This window comes from Antedon bifida, chromosome 3, assembly GCF_963402885.1.
Source record: "Antedon bifida chromosome 3, ecAntBifi1.1, whole genome shotgun sequence".
Taxonomy (NCBI): Eukaryota; Metazoa; Echinodermata; class Crinoidea; order Comatulida; family Antedonidae; genus Antedon; species Antedon bifida.
Window position 1 is genome coordinate 11,298,536 of NC_136228.1, and position 22,770 is coordinate 11,321,305.

Consider the following 22,770-nt stretch of genomic DNA (forward strand, 5'->3'; position numbering starts at 1 on the left):
AAATTGTACCCACTATCTAAATTCAATATTGTTTTGTTTACTGTATAATAGCTATGATGTAATGGTTAAAATGATAATCATTACAGTGATATTACTTGTTATGCAAATTTAAATCCATTAATTATAAATTTCTTTGTTGTAGAAGACAACAAAGATGTTGTACTTCATTCGCTGAGGAGTCAAAAAGACATTATTATCAACTTCCATAACTTTTGTGTGACTAAATATGAATTTATAGTATATTATCCTTCTTATATAACTGAGACGTAACTTTGGGAAAAAAATAAAGTATCCCTTAAATATTATTTAAAGTGTGCAAATACTGAAAAATAGGCTTAAAGCGTGGTTCCCACTAGAACGCAACGCAGCGACGTATCGACACAAAAGTGCTGTATTGCGTAATCACAAGTGGGAACCGACTACGCAATAGTGCTGCAAACATCGTAGGTTTGATTTCACGCAGGCGGATAAACACAATGATGATTGGAAGGGCATTTTCTTACGTTGCGTAGATTGCGTTACGTTGCGTCGCTAGTAGTGGGAACCACGCTTTTACTGATAAAGTCTAATTGAGGGCGCACTTCAATTTTATTCAGCGCATGCCGAAATTAGGTTTTGGGATATTTCTTTTGTTACTGAGTGTATAAGGACAGTAAAAAGCATAATTTGATTGAGAAAAACCTGAGCAGATGCTCAGATTTTGTAGCTTAAATAAAGGTATGTAATTATAGTGGAATCTGACATCAAATAAGTACATTGCACACTTTTGTCAGTCTGTTTGGACCAAGCAAGTCCGATGCGATAGTTCTTTCCCGCCTGCTAAAAAGAACTGGGGTTGTCCTGCGTCTTGCAACCAGCTTGGACCTGGGTTTACTCTCAGTGTTTAGGCCTAGGCCTAAAACTAGAGGGCCTAAGTCTACTACTGACCGTGTGCTAGTCTATGTTGTTGATTTACTGTTGTTTGAAAATTGCCATGGTAATTTGGTAATTTTTTTTATAGATATTCTAGGCCTAGAAATTACATTTGATAATGATAAATAAAAATAAAGGTTTTAACTTTTATAAAATAATTTAATTCTAGGCCTAGGTTCCTTCATTCAGCCAAAAAAAAGTGCCACTACATACATACAACCTTGCCTATATTCTTATTAGCCTCATTAGCAGCACAGAACAGAGGTGTGGCACCACGGCTATGCAGTGACAGCTTGGCCTATTCATGGTGTTTCATGCCACAATCGTGCAACATTAACAATATAATTGGAGTTATTTACTTGTTTAACTTACTCCATTTATAGAGGACGTTTTTGCTTTTGATCTAAAGAATTGATCGAAGTTATTACCCCTCTTACAGATTTGCATAATTATTTTCTTGAGAAAATAGATCAGTTTTGAAATATACAAAGTTTTGTATATTAATGAATAAATTCCTTTACATTTTGTTTTAGTAACTATTTTATATATAGAACTCATTTATTTGATTATATTTCATACTCAATTGAGCTACAGTAAACCAAAACAAACAATTTATTTAATTCTTTTTGCAGGGAAAACCTGTTATGATGACAACCCCTGAGACAAAACCTGCAAGTACCGAAAGTGCTACCAAGCCTGCCCCAGCAAAGGCACAAACAACTAGTTCGTCACTGTCAAGCCTTCCCAAGGTATGAAGAAGAGGGTGTAGTAGTAGAGATAAAAAATTAAAAAGAGCACTTTTTCTGATCAAATTAGAACATACTGTACTATGAAAGCCTCTCACTTTTTTCCCTTTTACCCAAATGTGATCATTTGCTTTTTCAGAAACCAAACTACAGTTTAAAGTTCACTCTAGCGGGTCATACAAAAGCAGTTTCATCTGTCAAGTTCAGTCCAAATGGAGAGTGGTTAGCAAGTTCTTGTAAGTTCACTATTATGATCAGGGGAGAGCTATGGCATAATAGTGAGGGATGCTAGACTAGCATGTGAGAGGCATGGGTTCAAGACCTGCCTGTGCCATATGGCTTGTATCCAGAAGCTCTGCTCTACACTATCAAACTTTATGTGACAAAAATATGTGATGTGCCCATATCTGGACATGATCATATCATATCACTACCATATTTAAGCATATCACTACCATATTTGGGCACATCACACTTTTGTTGTCAAACTAGTTTGATAGTGTAGACAGAGCTTTAGGCAAGATAGATTTTCTCTCGCTTTTCCTTCATTTGGAACATAAAGCCGTTTCATATATCAATGCACATATGCACAATAAAGAACTTTGCATACCATTCAAAAACAGGGATTGTCTTCTAATGTGCTGGTAGGCATTGCACTGTGGCTGTCGTGGATCTGTAGAGAACCTAATTCAGATTTCCTCAGTTAACCTGAGACGATTAATAATACAATTAAATTTATTAAATGTAGCAATTTAAGTGTTATTCTATGTTCAATTGTATTTATTTTCTTGTTCTATTAAAAAATAATGTGTGTTTTTTTTTCTGTAGCTGCTGATAAACTAATCAAAATTTGGGGTGCATACGATGGAAAGTTTGAAAAGACCATAACAGGACATAAACTGGTAAGATTAGACCTTGTACTGTATATAAAAAAAAACATTTAAAAACATTGTGTATACATTAGTATGGAGGACAGGGATTGAAAGTATTTGTTTCTTATTTAAAGGGTATATCAGATGTAGCATGGTCGAGTGACTCCAAGATTCTAGTGTCAGCGTCTGATGATAAAACATTAAAGATATGGGAAGTTACCTCGGTAAGTAAATTCTCGTCACTATTTTTTACAAAAATAAATCAATAAGCATATTTATTTATTGGGAATTCAAATCTTTTAAGCTATAGCCATCATTTAGGGGAGATCATCTACCCACCTAAAAAGAACTGTTGTTTGTTGGTTACTGGTACTGTATATGATGTTAGCAAGAGAATGATAATATTGACATGTTGTTTCTATTTTAGGGGAAGTGTATGAAGACACTAAAAGGGCACACAAATTATGTATTTTGCTGTAATTTCAACCCACAATCGAACCTCATTGTCTCCGGATCGGTAAGCATACAACTCGACTATTATTCTGAATTCTATTATCTTTATATAGTATAATCATATTAAATATGTTTTACATAGATATTATCATTAACATAAGCCATCAGTTCATCTATTGTACTTTGCTTTAAGCTCTGTCTACACTATCAAACTAGATGTGCCCAAATATGGTGGTGATATGGCATCATCTTGTCCATATATGGGCACATCCAATTTTTTGTCGTATAAATTTTGATAGTGTAGACAGAGCTTGACAATGAATAAATATTGATCAAATTTATTTTTGAAATATTTCAGTTCGATGAAAGTGTTCGAATATGGGATGTAAAAACTGGCAAATGTTTGAAGACGCTGCCTGCCCATTCAGATCCAGTATCAGCCGTACGTACTACATACACGAGACAATCATAATGCCAAATATAGTATATATTGAGTAGTAATAGTCTATTACCAGTTATGTACAGGGACTCTATACTATGCTCCTCTCCAACAAGTTTTAGAGGCTATCAGCACCACGTCATATGACTGAATGAATGAATGACTGGAAATGGTTAATTCATGTATATCACCTTGTGTACAGGATTGGCACCATAACTTGTATATATGCCTAAATTAGTAAAACAGTAAATAAATGTACAAAGACAATCGGTAAGCGGGAAAATGCATAGCTTGTCCCACATACGAACAGTAGCTTCCTGAACATTTTCCCCATTACCCGACTACTCCAAGTTCTGTGGAAATGGTCATAAGATATAACATAAATTTTATATTTTTGTTTTCTGCTTACCGTTACCGTTCATCTGTGTAAATTGACCTTAAATGTGTGACATTATTCATAATAATAGTGCTTCTTTCTAGGTTGATTTTAACAGAGATGGATCTCTGATTGTATCTAGTAGTTATGATGGTTTATGGTAAGTAGTATTCTCTCTTTGTTCTAAAGCTCTGTCTACACTATCAAACTTTATGTGACAAAAAATGTGATTTGCCAGACAATATTTGTGCATATCGTCGCCATATTTGGACACATCACATTTATAATGTATGCCATAAATAGAATTGACACTCAATGATATACAAGATGAAATGACATTTTTTTAATTAATTTAAACTATAAATATTTTTTTTCCTAGAAGAAAAGAGGAATTGCATTTATTAATTTGTTTTTTGTTTTCATGCAAATCTTTTTAGTCGTATTTGGGACACAGCATCTGGTCAGTGCTTAAAGACACTCATTGGTAAGTTGGTTACAAATATTATCTATGTCGTCAAAATTATCTTTAAGTTCTGTCTGCACTATCAAACTTTATGTGACAAAAATATGTGATGATGTCATATCACCATATTTGGGCATATCACCACCATATTTGGGCACATCACCACCATATTTGGGCACATCACCACCATATTTGGGCACATCGCCACCACATTTGGGCACATCGCCACCATATTTGGGCACATCACATCCTTTTTTGTCAAACTAGTTTAGACAGAGATTTATACATGTATCAGTAAATTATCAATTAAAGAATTATGATTAATTTTTAGATGATGACAATCCTCCAGTATCATATGTGAAATTCTCACCAAATGGAAAATACATCTTGGCTGCTACACTAGACAAGTAAGTCCTGAGTAGTGCAGTCAACTCTCCCAATACTAGACTCTCTGAAGGCCCCCCCCCACCCCCCAAATTCATTTGTTACCATCAAAACAAGACATATTAGGCCAGCCCAAAAATGTCCGGTATTGGGAGAGGTGACTGTATACATAAGGAGCTTTGAAACGAACGTATACAATACAGATATCAGTGGAAGTCTCCAATACTGTAGTTGCAGTGAAATCAAATTTATTCCAAAATCTTAATTGTTTTTTTTTTATTCAAATTATTTTATCTAAACAGCACATTAAAACTGTGGGACTACAGTAAGGGAAAATGCCTGAAGACGTACTCAGGACATAAGAATGAGAAATACTGCATCTTTGCTAACTTCTCAGTCACTGGAGGAAAGGTAAGTGGACATTGGACGGTTTAGCAGCTAATTGAAATTTTACCTTTATATATTATTTTTATTTTGAATTTCTGAAAGCATTCTTATTTGAGGAATTGTAAGCTAAATTTTTAATGGTCATGCACAAATATAAATAACCATTATTAAATTATTGGTCATTAATGATAAATGCAAACATACTACATTTTATTTAATTTTTCGGGTTAGATTTAAATTAATAGATTCTTCAGTAAAGGTCCTTGGAAACCATATGCAGATGCTGTTAATATCTGTGATATAAATTAAAACAACTATAGGGCCTGAGAAATGTACAATTTTTACTTTAATTTATGATTTGGGGTTAAAAATGAATGGCATGTTGTTTCAAAAAATGGTTTTATTGGAAGAAAATTAAAAATGTTTGGAAAAACATTGATTTTTAAAAGTTATCATTTTTTTTGACAGTGGATAGTGTCTGGATCTGAAGACAACATGGTATATATATGGAATCTACAAACAAAGGAAGTTGTACAGAAATTACAGGGACACACAGGTATAGGATTTTTATATTGTACTAGTAAACTTCACCAGTACAATTGCAGTCCTTTTGATACACCATGTGTATGGATCATGATGTGTATAGGTGTAGATGTACATTTGTTTGTGTAGATGTGTTTGTCTAGATGTATATGTGTAGATGTAATACGGAACTTTTGCTAATGAGCTATTCTCGACGCGATTATGAGATCATTTTCCGAATATGAGCACTGTTTCTGTAATTTGACAGTATGATTTATATGTATATGTGTATATATGTATATGTGTAGATTTATATGCATAGAAAACATCATATAACAAACAAATGTCATCAAAAATTAAAATGTAATATATTTGTGTGTATTACTTTACTGCATTTTACAACCATTAATGATTACTTCAACAGCAGGTGTGTGTTCTAAAACAAATAATGTTTTGTATTTTTGAGAGAATATTTTGTTTAATGTTCTATTCAACTTGTCTCTACCTTATGAATATGCTCTTCCCACATACAACTGATAAAATCCATTATTTATATACATATTACCTGGGTTGAGGGCTATGATTTTACACAGTAACCCAATGGTATTAAATGTTAACATACAGAATATTATGAGAATTTTTTAACCTCTTTCTTACAGATGTTGTACTTTGCACAACTTGTCATCCATCAGAAAATATAATTGCATCAGCAGCACTGGAAAATGACAAGACCATCAAGATGTGGAGATCCGACTGTTGATCTTAAGAACATTTACATTCAATTTAAACTTCATTTTATAATAGTAATAATTTTACTGCCAACCCTTGATCGTAAACATGTTCTTCCTATTCTGAAAAAAATTGTTCATTTTACAGTATAGTATGACCGTTGAACATACAGTAAAACCTCTATTAAGCGGACATCTTCAAGAAACAAAAGTACCTTCATAGGGGTTGGTAGTAGTGTTAAAAACACATACTTCCCCTTGTTTGTTTCACGGGAAAGTGTCCCCTTAATATGGCTGTCCCTTGAAAAGAGGTTGGTCGTAGTGTTAAAAAATATACCTCCAGTCATTTGTTTCACGGGAAAGTGTCCCCTTAATAGGGATGTCCCCTAAGTAGAGGTGACCCAAAGGAGGGATTCTGTATTTTTTATTTTCTTCAAATCAGTTTACAGTTTATTCTGCAGACTAGGATGATGTATTTCTTGTTCAATAATGTTCACTGCCCTCTTATTTTGAAACATAGGATTAACAAGGTGCTAGGCCTATACATGGATGAACAAGGATGACACAACTGTGTGTACACCTTCTAAAAGTTTAATTCAAAATCAAATACACTGTAAATAATTTAAGCATAAGTTATGTTTTGTAATGTGAAACGGTTGTCTCTTAAGGGTTTCTAGAAAAGCTCAGATATCTGAGTTTTGCAGATATATCTGAGAGTTTTCTAGACATTTATCCTCTTGTATTTGACTCATTAAATCCTGTTATATATTTGACTCACTAACCTGTACAGCTTCCCATTAAAACCAAACCCTCTCAATATCTTCTCCACACTCAAGGCTTGAACCAGCGAGACAAATTACATCAAACACATAGCATTGCACTACCCATAACTCTAGGCTAACCAATTACTTGAATCAAGCAGGTTGAGATGGGTTGCTATGTTCATTATAAAATTATTATTGTGCGTGCTATAATACACTATAGCTCCATTTACAGGTGTTTGGTTTAGAATACTATTTCCATATTTTTATTTACTTGTTTTTGAAGAAATAATATCTAGTTTGTGTTATCCTAATTCTGCTCCTGAAATTTCTGAAACAATTTGTCGTTGAAAAATGTGTCCAGTTATATATGCAAATTCTGTAATACAGTGTCACATATGTATCACATGTGGCGTCTGTATGTTAAGTTTAAGTTAGGATTGTGGCTCATGACATGAGAGTTATACATGTGTGACACCGTATCACAGAATTTGCCTATGATACAGTGCAAATAGTATGGAGAATCCGCTTAAACCATCTTGTACAGTAAACTGTAGGATAATTTGGCATCTATTTAAATATAAGCTATCATTCTGTATTTTTTAATAAAATAGTTCATGTAAATTTTTTAATGTACTGTATACAAAATATTTTTTTTTTATAATTTAGGCAAAATTTTGTTTTTGGTCATCATTAGTGCGAAGACAATGTGTACCAGTTGTATACATTATGAATTTTGTTTGAATTGATATTAAAAATAAATTAAAGAAAAAAAATGTGTATTTAAAGAATTCCTATTTTATGTGTATCAAAGGGCAGATTTTTTAAAAACTATTGACTAGGTGCGGATATAGGAGAAGATTAGTTTGGCTATCTTTCACAAATGGGTCCCCAACTTATGTACGAAAAAAAAATCGCATCCGTGGAGAGACCGCACCTCCGCCATTTTGGACAAGAGGAAAAAGGGTTCCGCAACTTCTTTGATGCGCTCCTTATTTTGTTCGCATGGTTAACTGCGAGGAACGGCGACTGATCATTTTTATTATGTGATCAATTTTGGCGCCGGTCACATTTCATGAGATGAAGTACAAATCGATGAAGCACATGAATTAGAAAACAGAATATTTGTCACGTCCTTTGTTGATCCCACCTGTGTTGTAGTTTTTTGTTTTATTAAACTTTAACGAGTATAGCTTAAAACAGCATAGGAACATGTATGCAGCTCTCCACACACGGAGAACACAACTATTAAGAAGGAGAGATAATTGTTGTCATCTTTGTTTTTACAGAATAGTTAATTAGGCCTCTACACCGCAACATAACCTTTTCTGTATTTCAACCTCTAATCCTTCTCTTACATTTTAAGAGGAGATGTTTGTTAAAACGACAAACGTCATTCCGACGTTATAAATCATCTATTGCAGTCTCCCGTGAGTTAAGAATTCCGTGTAAACACACAATAAAGTGTTTTTGCATAAAACGTCTAAAGCAATGAGACCCGGTGGTATTTTGTTTCCTTTTCCAGAGAAATATCACAACTTGCTTTTTATTTAAACATAACATAATATTTCAACAATGGATGTATGACGTCAAACGAATGCACTATCTCCTGCTTTTTCAATATCTGCACTTTGTAAGACAGGTTTTGCTTTGAAATTACACGTAAACGAAAACACTATTTTATGTAGGCCCTACTATTCAAGGAATATTAGCCCTCGCACAAAAAATAAGGCTTATTTTCCTAATATTGTTTTGTATTGAACAAAATCTTGAAGGGGCCTCTACTCTATAGCATTTGCTTAAAATACTGTGGCCGTTATTATAATGATTTCCTGTTTTAGCTATCGTAAATTGATGTTATTACGATATAATATTATGAATTCGTACGAACTTGGTGCATCTGAGCGTTATGGGTATATTAACACCTACTACCAGTCCCTATGGGAATTACCTGTTTGTATTGATAATATCATAAATCATGGAATAGTCAGATAGCTTCCAACATGAGATTGTTAGATAGATCAATGCGAATTATATCTGATACGGTTCTGCTATCACACGAAGCTAATGTTCGCTTTTGCGATCAAGCGATTGGCTGAACCAAAAGGTGTATAAGTCAGTGTCATCTGTCAGTCAAGACAGTAATAATACAGCATGTCATTTGGACAGAATACTACAATGAGTAAGAACGCACGTTTACCACGTCCGCCGTTCGATGTAACCACGAGTTAGTAGTCTAGGACTTGGAATTTCAATTAGGCCTACTCAGGAATATAACCCCATTTTTGCATATTACTGGTGAGTATTATTTTTTCGATAGTTGGCTAAGAGTAGGTTAAGCAAGTACAAGGCAAGTAAAGTATCTTTAACCATGTGCTTAAATACTCTACAGGGATAAATAATAATATAACAATATTAAAGATTGTCCATTAGGATATAGGCTTAACAGAAGCCTATCTGTCAAATGAACGTTAATATATTTGCAAAGTGAGGCATACTGATCTTCAAGTATGCGTAGGCCTATAACAAGACAATGGACTTTCCACACTTGAGTAGGCCTACCTATCCCACCCATTGGCATTAGGGCTACCTTTTTGTATGTTCATACAAATAAAGATTATAGAATTGTTCTTTCATGGGGGAAGATGAGAATGAGGCACTGTGGCATGGCTATATATATCATGGAACGAGTCTGGTCTGATGCGCTAAAAATGACTAATGGTCTATGATATAGGAATAAGGGTATAGCTTATGTAACGGAGCCAACGCTACGTTAATAGGACAGGAGACCACACTCCTTTGAGTTAAAAACAAGGATTATGAATAACGCAGAAAACATAAGTTGCAAGTTGTCTTTCCATTTATTTCTCACAATAGTATACTGAACAACATTTATCCAGCAATCTGCCTGGTAATTCAAAGTAGTCCTTCTACAATTAAACATGTTAATAACACGCTAAAGAACATAACGTATCTAAAAACGCCTTCACGGCAAACAACAGGCTATATACCGTTGTCCACCTGTGCGTGCAATAGTTATTTAAATTAGGAGATCGTTCGGAATACAGTTACAGTTACGTAAATACATACGAATCATTATAGGGATTCTTACAGCTTATAAATTGTCTTTATTATGCTTTCATAATTAATTTCTCAAAGGCGTACAGGCTGTTCTATATCCTGCATATTAATGCTGTCAATTATTATGCATAATATTTTCGACATCGCAAACGCGGCTTACGCAAACAACGTTTGATTTGTGCTTCTGTAAATATCAGATAAAACCTACACTAACACTGGCAACTAAATCAATTGATTGAAAAACCCTGCATACCGATAAATACAACCTGCCACAGTGTCTGGTATTTATTTATTAAACATTGATTAATATTAATAGTACGGTCGTGCTCTATTGTATGTTACCAAACAAGACAAGGAATATTTGAATAGGGCTTTGCTCAAATTTTGTAATGTCAATAACAAGCGAATCTTAAATTTGGGAAGGGAAGAGGTGAAATTACACTCGATGTGTCTTCTCTGATTTGAATTACTTTTTGATGAATGTGGTCACGTCTATACAATACAATATAATTATGTAACTGTAACTGGAAAAAAATGACATTCTGTGAGTATCATGGATGGATCTCAGTGAACAAATAAATAAGCAAAAAGCTAAATCAAAATACAGTAAAACAGCCAGAAAATAATGTAATCATGAATATGGACTGAACTGTTAAGCAAATAGTGCACAATATATATTGTAAAAAATATACTTTTATTCTTGTATGGTAATCCGTAATCATCGTGCCCTTATTCGCACAAAACAAATCAGAAATAAAACAATAAAACAACTTCTCTAAGAGCTGTTAATCCGTTTAGGCTACTTAAAAGCTTTTGTGTGTCCCCATACACATCTGTACAAATTCGACCTGGGTAAATCTGAAACTGACTGTGCGAACATACCTAGGCAATTTCAATTGTTTTTTCAGCCGTGAGCAACATGTTTCACCAGATAAAGTTCAATATAATTATAATATTCGATGACCAATTTGACCGAATTCAAGGTGACTGTGCGTCACCATAACGATATAATTACGGATCTTTTGTCTTTTCGGTTAAATAGTGCAATTTCGACATACTGTAAGTTTCACTTTGAACACATACCCTGTACTTAATAGGCCCAACAGTGATCATTAATTATCTGTCGATAGTTTTCCGTATGTTTAATTTTTTTAATAAAGCACTGCTGACACACTTGAATATTACAATTTTTGTTTTTATTCAACTTCAATATTGTTATTTTCGTGCTAAATAATAAATTATACACTCATATTTAGCGACCCGTGTCTAACCTACTGACTGAGTCACACACAAACACGTATTTTCTGTATTAGATAATTTAAGGAAAAAAATTAATCATGTTTTTTTTGTGAAAAAGTGAAAGTGTTCCATAATGTTTTTTTAGTTAAGTTTTTCTCTCTATATATATATCGGTATATTTTATTTCAAAATTCACATACAAATTACATACATGGCAGCACATGGCTGAATTGCATATGTATTACACTTTAAAAACAATTTAAACTATAGTCACTATCAACAATACATAAATATATAAAAACGAATAAGTTAGACTGCAGTTACCTCAAATAATACAAGCAAAAAAATAAAAAAGTTGGTTGGTCTGTCTGTCAATCTACGGTCTCTCGGTCTGTCCTGTCAAACAAAAGCTTAGTTAGTAGGCTGTGGTACAAAACACTAATCAAATACGGACACTTTCAATATATAGTATATAATAATAATTTATTCAATGACGTGTGGCTATCAATATATAAATATGGCGGCAAGTAAAGTGGGTTTAACTCGTATGAATATAACGGTAGGTTTCAGTTTAGCTCAATAAATTATCAATTATTCTCCCTCCAACAATATCCGAGACAAGAAGCTTGGAAATTCACATAAATCACATTAAATGAATGGAGCAGGCCGATGGGCTTAATGATCAGTTATCGACAAACAATCACTTAGTAGGGGGGCGAAACAAAGCATACTATTCGGTAAGAGAGCAAAGTGTAAAATCTGTCTATAAAGACATAATTTGATGTTATATTAAGCAGAAGACTATTTGTTGTATTGTCAATTTTCGTTCTCATTGTATTGATGTTGTTAAAAAAAATTAGTCATTTTTTTGGCATTAACACGTTAATGCATCTATGCACTATTTGTGCAGCATACGTTTGTTACGTTGAATGCTTTGTGAAAATCAATCACTTAGTAGAGATGCGTAACAAAGCAAACTATTCGGTAAGAGAGCAAAGTGTAAAATCTGTCTATAAAGACATAATTTGAAGTTATATTAAGCAGAAGACTATTTGTTGCATTTGTTAATTTTCGTTCTCATTTAAAAAAAAAAATATTGAAGTCATTTTTTGGCACACATTAATGAATTTGTGCACTATTTGTGCAGTATACGTTCGTTACGTTGAATGCTCTGTGAAAAGCATTTTACCACCAGTATTATAGATATAAGACAATGTTATGCTGAACTATTCGGTAAGAGAGAGAGAGAGAGAGCAGAGGGCAAAATCTGTCTACAAAGACATAATTTTATGTTATTAAGCAGAAAAAATGGGACTATTTGTTGTATTTGTTAGTTTTCGTTCTCATTTTATTAATTTTGTTAAAACAATTATTGATGTCATTGTTGGCAATAAATACATTAATGTATCTGTGCACTATTTGTGCAGAACACGATACGTTGAAATGCTTTGTGAAAAGCATTTTACCAGTACTATAGATAATAAGACAATTTTGTGCTGAACTCCATCATTGTATGTCACGAAAGATGTACCTAAGTGAATAGCAAACAGTCTGTGACGACATCGGATTGACACTGCGCATGTCTGCACAGATCCGAACTACCAACAATGCGCATGTCACATAGAAACGAGTGGCCTTACGTACCCAACTGCATTCCGAATGCGCACAGGCAAATGGACCTACAACTACCATGTCGCGGCAGTTTAGAGACGCCTCCACTTCAAACCTCATTTTGAGATTTATTCGACCCCAAGACACATTGAAAAGATCGCTACAACTAAAACACGATATTGAACCAATCTGCCGCCAACACATACCCATGGTCCAAGCCCAAACACCTTGCCCAATCCCATCTAGGTCTAACATTAGAAACATTATACAACTCCGATGAAATCTCCTATTTATCCCTGTAATGTTTCAGATCACCGCAAAAGTGTAAAGGTAGTAAATTCATTTTTTGGAAAAGCGTAATCTGATTGGTTGAAAGTTTCGTAGGAAGATAAAACAAAATCCACAGCTGCGCATCATACGTTGATGGGACCTACACACTGTTTAAAATAAGATGGACAACCCATAGCTGCGCATCCATACGTTTATTGGACCTACACAATGTTTAAATTAAAATGGACAACCCATAGCTGCGCATCCATACGTTGATGGGACCTACACAATGTTTAAAATAAAATGGACAATCCATAGCTGCGCATCCATACGTTGATGGGACCTACACAATATTTAAATTAAAATGGACAACCCATAGCTGCGCATACACACGTTGATGAGACCTACACAATGTTTAAAATAAATTGGACAACCCATAGCTGCGCATCCATACGTTGATGGGACCTACACAATGTTTAAATTAAAATGGACAATCCATAGCTGCGCATTCATACGTTGATGAGACCTACACAATGTTTAAATTAAAATGGACAACCCATAGCTGCGCATCCATACGTTGATGGGACCTACACAATGTTTAAATTAAAATGGACAATCCATAGCTGCGCATTCATACGTTGATGGGACCTATACAATGTTTAAAATAAAATGGACAACCCGTAGCTGCGCATGCACACGTTGATGGGACCTACACAATGTTGAAAATCAAATGGACAACCCATAGCTGCGCATCCATACGTTGATGGGACCTACACAATGTTGATCGCAAAACAGACAGGTCATGGTTCACCGTCAACGTACAATCAAAAGGTTGTAGACCGATAACGCTGCCAATCGGAAAGGGTACTGCATCAATTTGTATAGGAAAATTACGTTTTCACAAATTATGAATTTACCTTTTGTTCGTTTTACTAAATACGGCAACAGTACACGATATCATAAAACCTTTCTTTTTCATTTTTGATAGCATGCCATTGGACTAGCACTTATAAATTTACGCGGGAGCAGAAGATTTAAGTTTAATTTAAGATGCCATGTGTTAAGTCCTATATTGTATAGCTTTTCTGGGATTATATAATGCTACTATATTTAGTGAAAGGAAAACCTTCACCAATTGTAGTGACGATCAATATTACTGAAATAAAAAAGATGTTCCAAAAGAGATTTTTCAAATATTAGACCAATCAGAGGTTGAGTTAAATGTTAAGCATGTACCAATAAGCATGAGTCTTTAACAGAGTGATTCAATTCCGTGTTCAAATTGCAACGACCTTTTCAATGCATCTAAGTGTCGAACAAATCCCATGAGATTCAAAATGAAGGCACCTCTAACCAACCACGACACAGCAGATACAGACCCATTTGACATACGCATTCGGAATACAGTTTGGTTATAGACCACTCGCTTTCATATGTGCACGCCCACTGATGGTAGCCCTTTTCTGTGCATTCGATCATCCGCAATGGAACCTTTGTCGTCAGAGCTGCTTACCATTTGCCACTATGATGATCCATACAATGATGAGATTTTTTTTAGTTCAACTAACAAATAATATGTACTGGTGTTGTACATTATAAAATAAAATTGTTTTAAACAACCATTGCCTTTGTAAATGTTGTACAATCTTTTTGTTCAACTAACAAATAATATGTACTGGTGTTGTACATTATAAATGAAATTGTTTTAAACAACCATTGCCTTTGTAAATGCTGTACAATCTTTTTGTTCAACTAACAAATAATATGTACTGGTGCTGTACATTATAAAATAAAATTGTTAAACAACCATTGTCTTTGTAAATGTTGTACAATATTTTTGTTCAACTAACAAATAATAATTTATGTACTGGTGTTACAAAAATGTTAAACAACCATTGCCTTTGTAAATGTTGTGCAATCTGTTTGTTCACCAGGTAAAAACGTTTAATTTCAGTATGCCAAAATGTATTGTTAGATGTTGTTGAACTAATTAACAAATGATATTCACTGATGTTTTATGTCTGCATTAAGATGTTAAACAGCCATTTGTTTATATGCCTAATTCTGCATTATGCCATTTATGGCTTGTTATGATATTAAAAGCACCTCTTTTTACTCTCTCTAATTAGATGTAATTTCTCTTCCAATTTGCAATGTTTCATATCCCTATTTCAGCAAAAGTAAGTAAATAAAAGCACCACCAAACCCAGCAGTCATACCCCAACACAAATTACATAACCCATGTTGCAAACCGCACAAAAAGTCAACAAATATGTCAAAAGTTGAAAAAAAGAGTCATTAAAGAGTTTCAAAATTTACCTACCGAAAATAAACACACTTACCTCCCCCACAAACCCACCGCCAATAAGCCACATAAAAACCATTCCTGCAAAGAGAATTAAATACACATTTTTAAAATTGATGGCTCAACGATAATTAATTTTAAACTAACTTTCAAAATAAGATAATATCAATATACTACTGACCAGTTAAATCATAACAAGTTAAAATCACAATTTCAATGTGTCTCACCTTAACTAAAACTTAGCAGACCATTCCAGGGATGGCTAGATCCACCCCTAGAATGAAGTTGCCCACCGTTTCTCTTTGGTTTACAGGTGCTGTAGGAGGTTGTAAGACTACATGGCGGGTCTCATAACAATAATCTTCAGTACAAATATCATCAAAGTCAACCTAAATATAATAAGTAATATTAATAATACAAAAGTGTAAATAAGCTATATTATTCTTGTTACCATTGATTCATCATTTTACATCCATAAGTTCTATATCAGTAGCTTAAAAAAAGTCTTACTTTGTATTTTTGTATATTGTTCTTTTTAAATCCAAGTTTTCTTTTTAGTACATCAAAGAAACTAGCTTTAGGAATTTCAATCTCCTTCTCTTCATCAAACTCAGCCAATACCTCACATGCGCAGATAACAAATCCATCGTCAGGTCGTTCATCCGACTCTTCTGTAGAATCTGAATAACATTGATAATTGAATATTTAGTCGTAATTCATGTCATTTCCATTAATATTGCTTATTCACTAGAAAATCATAACGATAATGAATGCTATTATCATACCGTTTCCCTCATTTTTCTTATCCTTCTTCTGCTTCTTCATTTCTTTCTTTCTATTCTTTTCCTCCATATTCTTCTCCTTCTTCTGCTTCTTCATTTCTTCCTTCCTCTCTTTTTCCTCCTTCTTCTTTTCTTCCTTCCTTTCTTTCTTTTCCTTCTCCTCCTCTTTCTTTTTTTCTTTCCTTTCGTTCTTCTCCTCATCTTTCTTTTCCTTCTGTTCTTTCTTCCTTTCTTTTTCTTCCTTCTTCTTTTCTTTCTTCTCCTCTTTTTTGTTCTTTCCCTTCTTCACCTTCTTCTCATCTTCCTTGTCTTCCTCCTCCTCCTCCTCATCAAATCTTTGGAGTGGTGTCACATTAATGATATTGTTTGCTGCTTCAGGCTTTAAGTAAAACAAAATTGTAATTTTCATCTTTAAAATTAAGTTAATAAATATAGAATAAATGAATACACCAGAGTACTGTATTATTATTAATGATTACCATGTCCTTCTGTCTTTTCTCCTCTTTCTTTTTTTCTTTCTTTTCGTTCTTCTCTTCATCTTTCTTTTCCTTCTGTTCTTTTTTCCTTTCTTTTTCTTCCTTCTTCTTTTCTTTCTTCTCCTCTTTTTTGTTCTTACCCTTCTTCTCATCTTCCTTGTCTTCCTCCTCCTCCTCTTCATCATCAAATCTTTGGAGTGGTGTCACATTAATGATATTGTTTGCTGCTTCAGGCTTTAAGTAAAACAAAATTGTCATTTTCATTTGTATAAATTAATATTGAGTAAATTAATATGCCAGAGTATTATTAATAGTAATTACCATGTCCTTTTGTCTTTTCTCCTCTTTCTTTTTTTCTTTCTGTTCCTTCTTCTCCTCTTTCTTTTTTTCTTTCTTTTCCTTCTTCTCCTTTTCTTTATTTTCTTTCATTTCTTTCTTTCTGTCCTTTATATTTTTATTTTTTTCTATTCTCTCCTCTATTGTGTCCTTTGCATTCGTCACCTCCTCGTCTTCCCAGTTTTCCCAGTCTTCTTCTTCCTCCTCCTCGTCAGATCTTTCGATTGGTATCACATTAATGATATTGCCTGCCACTTCAGACTGTAAGTAAAACAAATGGTCAAGTTCATTTTCATCTGTAATTAAATTAATATAAAAATAAATGAATAATTTCGAGTATTATTAATATATTGATTACCGTGTTATTGTTTTCTTTCTCTTCTTTCTTTTCTTTCTTCTCCTCATCCATCTTTTCTTTCTTCTCTTTCTTTTCTCTCTTCTCTTCCTCTTTCTTTTGATCCTTCTCCATTTTGGTCTTTCTTTTCTGCTCCTCCTTTTCCTGCTTCTTTTTCTTTTTATCCTCCTTGTTATCAGCTCCTTTCATTAGGTGTGCATTATTCAGCGTACTCCTTGTATCAATACTTGTGAGAGCGCTAGGCTATAAAGTATAATGTAAGTAAATATAAAGTTATTGATAATACTTACTATCAGGCATGGCATGTTTAAAAAAGACAGGCAGTTGTTAGGCCTAATTATTATTTCTCATACCTTTTGAGCATATCCATCGTAGAAATGTTTAAGCATTTTTTCAGCTTCATCTGCAGTTGCCAATGTCAACTCTTGGTCGTAACCATGATCAATAGCTACAGCAGCAGCATTGTTGGTGGCAGATGCAGCGTTAGAGGCAGCTGCAGCGTTAGAGGCAGATGCAGCTGCAGCGTTAGAGGCAGGTGTAGCTGCAGCAGCAGCAACGTTGGTGGTAGATACAGCTACATCGTCGGTGGTAGATGCAGCGGCAACTTGTATGACCTATATAAAATTTAATCAAATTTAATTAGCATAAAACGCATAAAACCATGAATGATGTAATGTAATAAAATCAAATAATGAATGACGTCACCAGGCAATCAACTATCACATAATAAGACACCAAACAACTATTCTGTCATTAGTCAATCAATTATTTATCAATTATTGATAAATTCATGAATAGATAATCTATAATAAACTATAACTTTCAATAAGCCAATTTAAAATTATTTTTCGAAATAATTACAGCCTTCATAATTGAATTATTATATTTATTTATTATTAGGTGATTTGATTATTTCGGTTGTTTTTTGGGTCAGGTTGAAGTTTCATTCATTTAGTATATTAATTCATTATTATTTATTCATTATTATTTTAATTGATCAGATGATAATAATAAAAATTTTCAATCAATAAGACCAATTATTATTAATAATAATTTAATTAATGTTATTTTAAATATTAAAATGAATTTAATGAAACTAAAAGTTATTGATTTATTTAACTAATAATTTATTAACAATTTATTTAAAGAAAATACCAAATTATTAGTTAATTTAAATCAATACTTAAATTCAATTCAATATACAAACTGTTAATGTTATGTAAGTTTGATTATGAAAACATAAAAATAAAAAACACAACATTTACCAGAATAGTTTTGTTAGAAGTGTTAGTCAAAAACAAAACTCAATAGAAGTGATTATGAATATAATATTGCAGTAGTGAGAAAAATGTAAAGTACATTAGTTACACAAACATAAAATACACACAACACAAGGTTTAGTTTATTGCAACAACAATAGAAAAAAGTAATATTTTATTACTATACTATACTGAATATTATTCATTGAAAATTATAACATTATAGCATAATAGCATGTTATATTTATAATCATTCAAATTAAATAAAAATGAAGATAGCTTACACATTACTAGATATAACATTAACAAAACAATATGAACCATTCACTCAAAAGCAAAGTGCCCAATCAAACAAATTAAAAATGAAGATATTTTACCCGTAGTGTTGTTTAGTCTTGATCTGGAAACATCTGGCCAATATAGGCGAATATAGTTATTGACAATACAATGCCATTTAAAATATATACCAAAAAAGGCAAAACAGTATTTTTTTTTGTATAGGCCTAGGCCTAAACCAAACACACGTTTGTTGCTCACATAGCAACGCACAAAAAAATGGTATTACAAAATTCACATCCTAATCCTTTATTACTCTGGAAACTATTGGTTTTAAAAAACCCACAAGGTTCATAGTTACTACTAGGCCTACTACTACCTACTACTACTAAACTAGTGATATGCTAGGTAGACTAGGCATAGGCTTAAGCCATCTACCTAGGGCTAGCTACGCAAACAATAAAAAAACTCAGCAGGTTCCTACTAGCTACGCCACTCCCAGTTGCGCAATATGGACAGGGTTTCGCGTAACAAAATCAAGCGTACAGCTAGCTCTGAGATTCGGCGATCTCCCCCTCTCCCCCCCAACAACTGTTGGGGCTAGCTATCTCTAGGCCTAGTCTGCCTGGAGGCTAGAATCAAACTTTAATTTTAACAAATGAATGACCAATAATTATTAATTTCAAAATAATATCTGATATGGTATTATTTTTAACTTACCAAGTGGACATTTGTAGAACTCTTTGTGCAACAGAGCATTTTATTTAGTATAGCAGCAAGAGATACAACAAGTTTGTTTCATTTATAACAATAAATGCAGAGTGTAAACACACGACGTAAGTAACCAGGTAACAAATGCGCGTATCCAATCGGCATCATGCGCGCGTTCAAGCTAACGGAGAGCTCTCGCTATCATCAAACAAAGATCTTAGAAAGACTTTCTAAGATCAAATTAAATATTTATATTACTACAAATCAAATAATTAACAATTATTTATATTATGTTTTGTTCCAGGCTAAGCCAAATCAAAAATGGCAAAAAACAGTTTCAATTAAAAAAAAAGGCGTTCGCGCAACGAGCTGCGCCGGGCCCATGTGTGGACGCGCCGGGGGGGATGGATCGAGGCTAAGAATCAAACTTTTCTTTTAACGACAAATTACAGTTAATTATCGAATTTTAATAGTAGTATATGATATGTAACTAAATAAATTGACTTAACTTACCACGTGGACGACACTGGTCGAGTCCTTCTTGCAACAGAGCATTTTTTATACTTATAGTTATAATAACACTTGTTTATCAAAACTCGAAAAGTAAGGTTGTGAAGGAGCATACGCAAAGTAAACATACGTAACCAAGTAACCTTGCGCGCCTTTTCATCAGCACATGCGCACAAGCTAATATTTTTTAATAAAGCGTGATTACGTAACTTCAACTATGCTTGACAGGCGCCTGAACTTTCTTATTTTTCCTGGTTGAAATGAAATGATTATTACCCGTTAAAAAAAGTATTTTACTGTATACTATCGAAGATGAAGTGAGGTCATGTCAATTTGTTTTGTTAATGACAAAAATCTAGGCCTCTGTAGGGTCTAAAATAAAGTTTAGAGCAGATTTGGGTCTACGGTCATGACATAAATTAAAGTGTGTAGGCCTATCCCGTAAAGTTCTCATTAAGTTACACTTCTTGAGCGATAAACCAGGTTTGTGACTCAAGTTATGATGACGTCATCTGCAGCTTCATCATCTTAAAACGAATTAATAATTTGTCATTTTATGATTACCCCCTATGTCGCATCACTCAAATTTCGGTGAAAGTGAAAACTTTATAAAACCCTACGAAAATGGTCAAATAACTTCTGTTTTCTTGTAAAATCAGCAGTTTAAACTTAATTGGTAAAACCAACCTAAAAGAGATTGGCAGATTATTCCTTTCATATAATCTGTAGTATTATTATTGATACACACAACTTTTCGGCAATGCGAGGAAGGGGATCGAGGCACGCTTAACAACGCGATGAACTTTCAATGTAATCATTGAAATATCATTCCATACCTTTTCATTTCTTCCTTTTCGAAAGTAGTAACCCTTTGGCTTTAACAACAAAAAAGGACGAACAATTTGTCTGTAATGAACAATGCCTAAATATTGTTAGCCTGTGATGGCGAAACAAATATTTTTGGTGATTCGATTAGAAACTTCAATGAATTAAATGCCCAATCCATTTTGTAGGGTTATTTATTGAAGTCTAGAAGTATTCTTCTTTCGTTTCATATATAACTACCTGTGGTCGGTTGAATCATGGAGGAAAAAATATTATTATTATTATGAATTATTTTTTCCTCCATGGTTATCGGTGACTATAATATATAGGCCTACATTTTGTTGCCAAAAGGTTTAGTTAGTCATATTTGTAGTTGCCAACATTAGTGTTGATGGCTCTGTTGAATTATGATTTGTTGTCAAATGGTTTATAGGTCACACATGTGATATTATTGTCCGATTATAATGTATTGGTCCATGATCAAGTAGATATAGTACGACGAGTATGGGTGACCGGTTATGCACATAAAATACAAACTGTAAGTGTATTTTAAAGAAACAAATATAATGGTAGGTCCACCACCTGTAAATGGGCTAGGCCTATAAAAAAATACGATTACCACAGTGCGTCAAGTTTTAGTGGTTACTATTTTTTTTTTAAACACTGGGATTTGTAAAAAGTGTTAGTGGGGATAAAAGTTCCTAAACACTTGGTACCATTAACGTATGCCACCTGTAAATGTATTGTCAATACTCAACACTGATGACGTAGACTGAAGGGTAAAGTTTAGGTTTATAAAATGTATTGATATTATCTTCACACATTTTCAATATTGAACGAATCCTGTCCACCCTCAAAGCTGCTGCGGCGACAGGAAATGCGATTGATTTAATTTTTACGCAACGTAACGCACATAATATTTATAGGATGATAAATACTAATTAAACTAGGCCTATAGAGAAATTAAAAATTATACTGTCGACACATTTATGATTTGAAACATAACAAGATTTTATATTGTCTTGCTGTAAGATTTACTTATTTATTTATTTTTAGATAAAATAAGTCCTCCTTCCTGCTGATTATTTTCCGTACGAGAGTTCCTCCATCGTTCGTTCCTTCCGGTTCGTTTCGGATGCCGATTATATCATTCCATTTCAATAAAATATTTAAAAAAAAACCGTTTTGCATTTTTATATCACTATCATATTGACTATCGCCCTCAACTATCTAAGTAGAAAGAATCACAGCACTACTGTATATAAATTAAATACCACAGCAGTAAACGTCAATTTATACTACAGGTAGATCACGTCCTGAGTTCACATGTGGCAGCGTCACTTGATAAAAAATATTGTGATCATACAAGGAAATAAGAAGGTATGTATATTGCATTATCTATATACAATATTAAACATTTAATAATACGTAAAATGCGTGCGTTGCAGCGTATTACACATACCGTAACGTAATTATTTAGAATAGCAGGTGTATGAGGATGGTGTACTTTTAGGGTTGGTAGTTGTCTGAATTTAAAATGTATACGAGTAACAAAACAATGTCTTTCTCATTCACCTTTAATAGCCAGAAAAATTGCAATTATGGTGTTTCAAAAATTAGATTGCTCTAGTCTAGTTTAACCCCCTTTATAGAAAAACATAACATACATAAAAACAATTTTTTTTTTATTC

General features: G+C 33.4%; 3 protein-coding genes across 6 annotated transcripts in view; 2 read left to right on the forward strand and 1 right to left on the reverse strand.

Annotated features, from left to right (window-relative positions):
* The first annotated feature begins 602 nt into the window (after nucleotides 1–602).
* On the forward strand, nucleotides 603–7,819 carry LOC144838445 (WD repeat-containing protein 5). The gene is made up of 13 exons (XM_078693809.1): nucleotides 603–717; nucleotides 1,545–1,661; nucleotides 1,798–1,894; nucleotides 2,487–2,560; nucleotides 2,665–2,754; nucleotides 2,958–3,047; nucleotides 3,342–3,425; nucleotides 3,903–3,958; nucleotides 4,236–4,282; nucleotides 4,593–4,668; nucleotides 4,948–5,056; nucleotides 5,501–5,588; nucleotides 6,214–7,819. The coding sequence occupies exons 2-13, from the start codon at nucleotides 1,557–1,559 to the stop codon at nucleotides 6,312–6,314; spliced, it is 1,017 nt and encodes a 338-aa protein (XP_078549935.1). The 5' UTR covers nucleotides 603–717; nucleotides 1,545–1,556; the 3' UTR covers nucleotides 6,315–7,819.
* Nucleotides 7,820–9,319: 1,500 nt separating this feature from the next.
* Nucleotides 9,320–22,770, forward strand: part of LOC144837822 (dual specificity testis-specific protein kinase 1-like) — a 42,124-nt gene continuing 28,673 nt past the window's right edge. The window contains exon 1 of one of the 2 annotated variants that reach the window (XM_078693095.1): nucleotides 9,320–9,341. The gene's annotated coding sequence lies outside the window, so the exon portion shown is untranslated. Of the gene's footprint in view, nucleotides 9,342–22,389; nucleotides 22,460–22,770 lie in introns of those variants that run through there. The other variant, XM_078693094.1, reaches the window with a different exon arrangement.
* On the reverse strand, nucleotides 15,293–20,363 carry LOC144837504 (uncharacterized). Of its 3 annotated transcripts, none has more exons than XM_078692654.1 (9): nucleotides 20,258–20,363; nucleotides 17,852–18,112; nucleotides 17,502–17,741; nucleotides 17,129–17,404; nucleotides 16,811–17,041; nucleotides 16,335–16,710; nucleotides 16,060–16,229; nucleotides 15,777–15,938; nucleotides 15,293–15,630 (listed from the first exon to the last, which is right to left on the reverse strand). In XM_078692654.1, the coding sequence occupies exons 1-8, from the start codon at nucleotides 20,297–20,299 to the stop codon at nucleotides 15,789–15,791; spliced, it is 1,746 nt and encodes a 581-aa protein (XP_078548780.1). In that variant the 5' UTR covers nucleotides 20,300–20,363; the 3' UTR covers nucleotides 15,293–15,630; nucleotides 15,777–15,788. The 3 variants fall into 3 exon arrangements, with proteins under 3 accessions (XP_078548780.1, XP_078548781.1, XP_078548783.1); XM_078692655.1 differs by lacking the exon at nucleotides 20,258–20,363 and adding an exon at nucleotides 19,754–19,831; XM_078692657.1 differs by lacking the exon at nucleotides 16,811–17,041.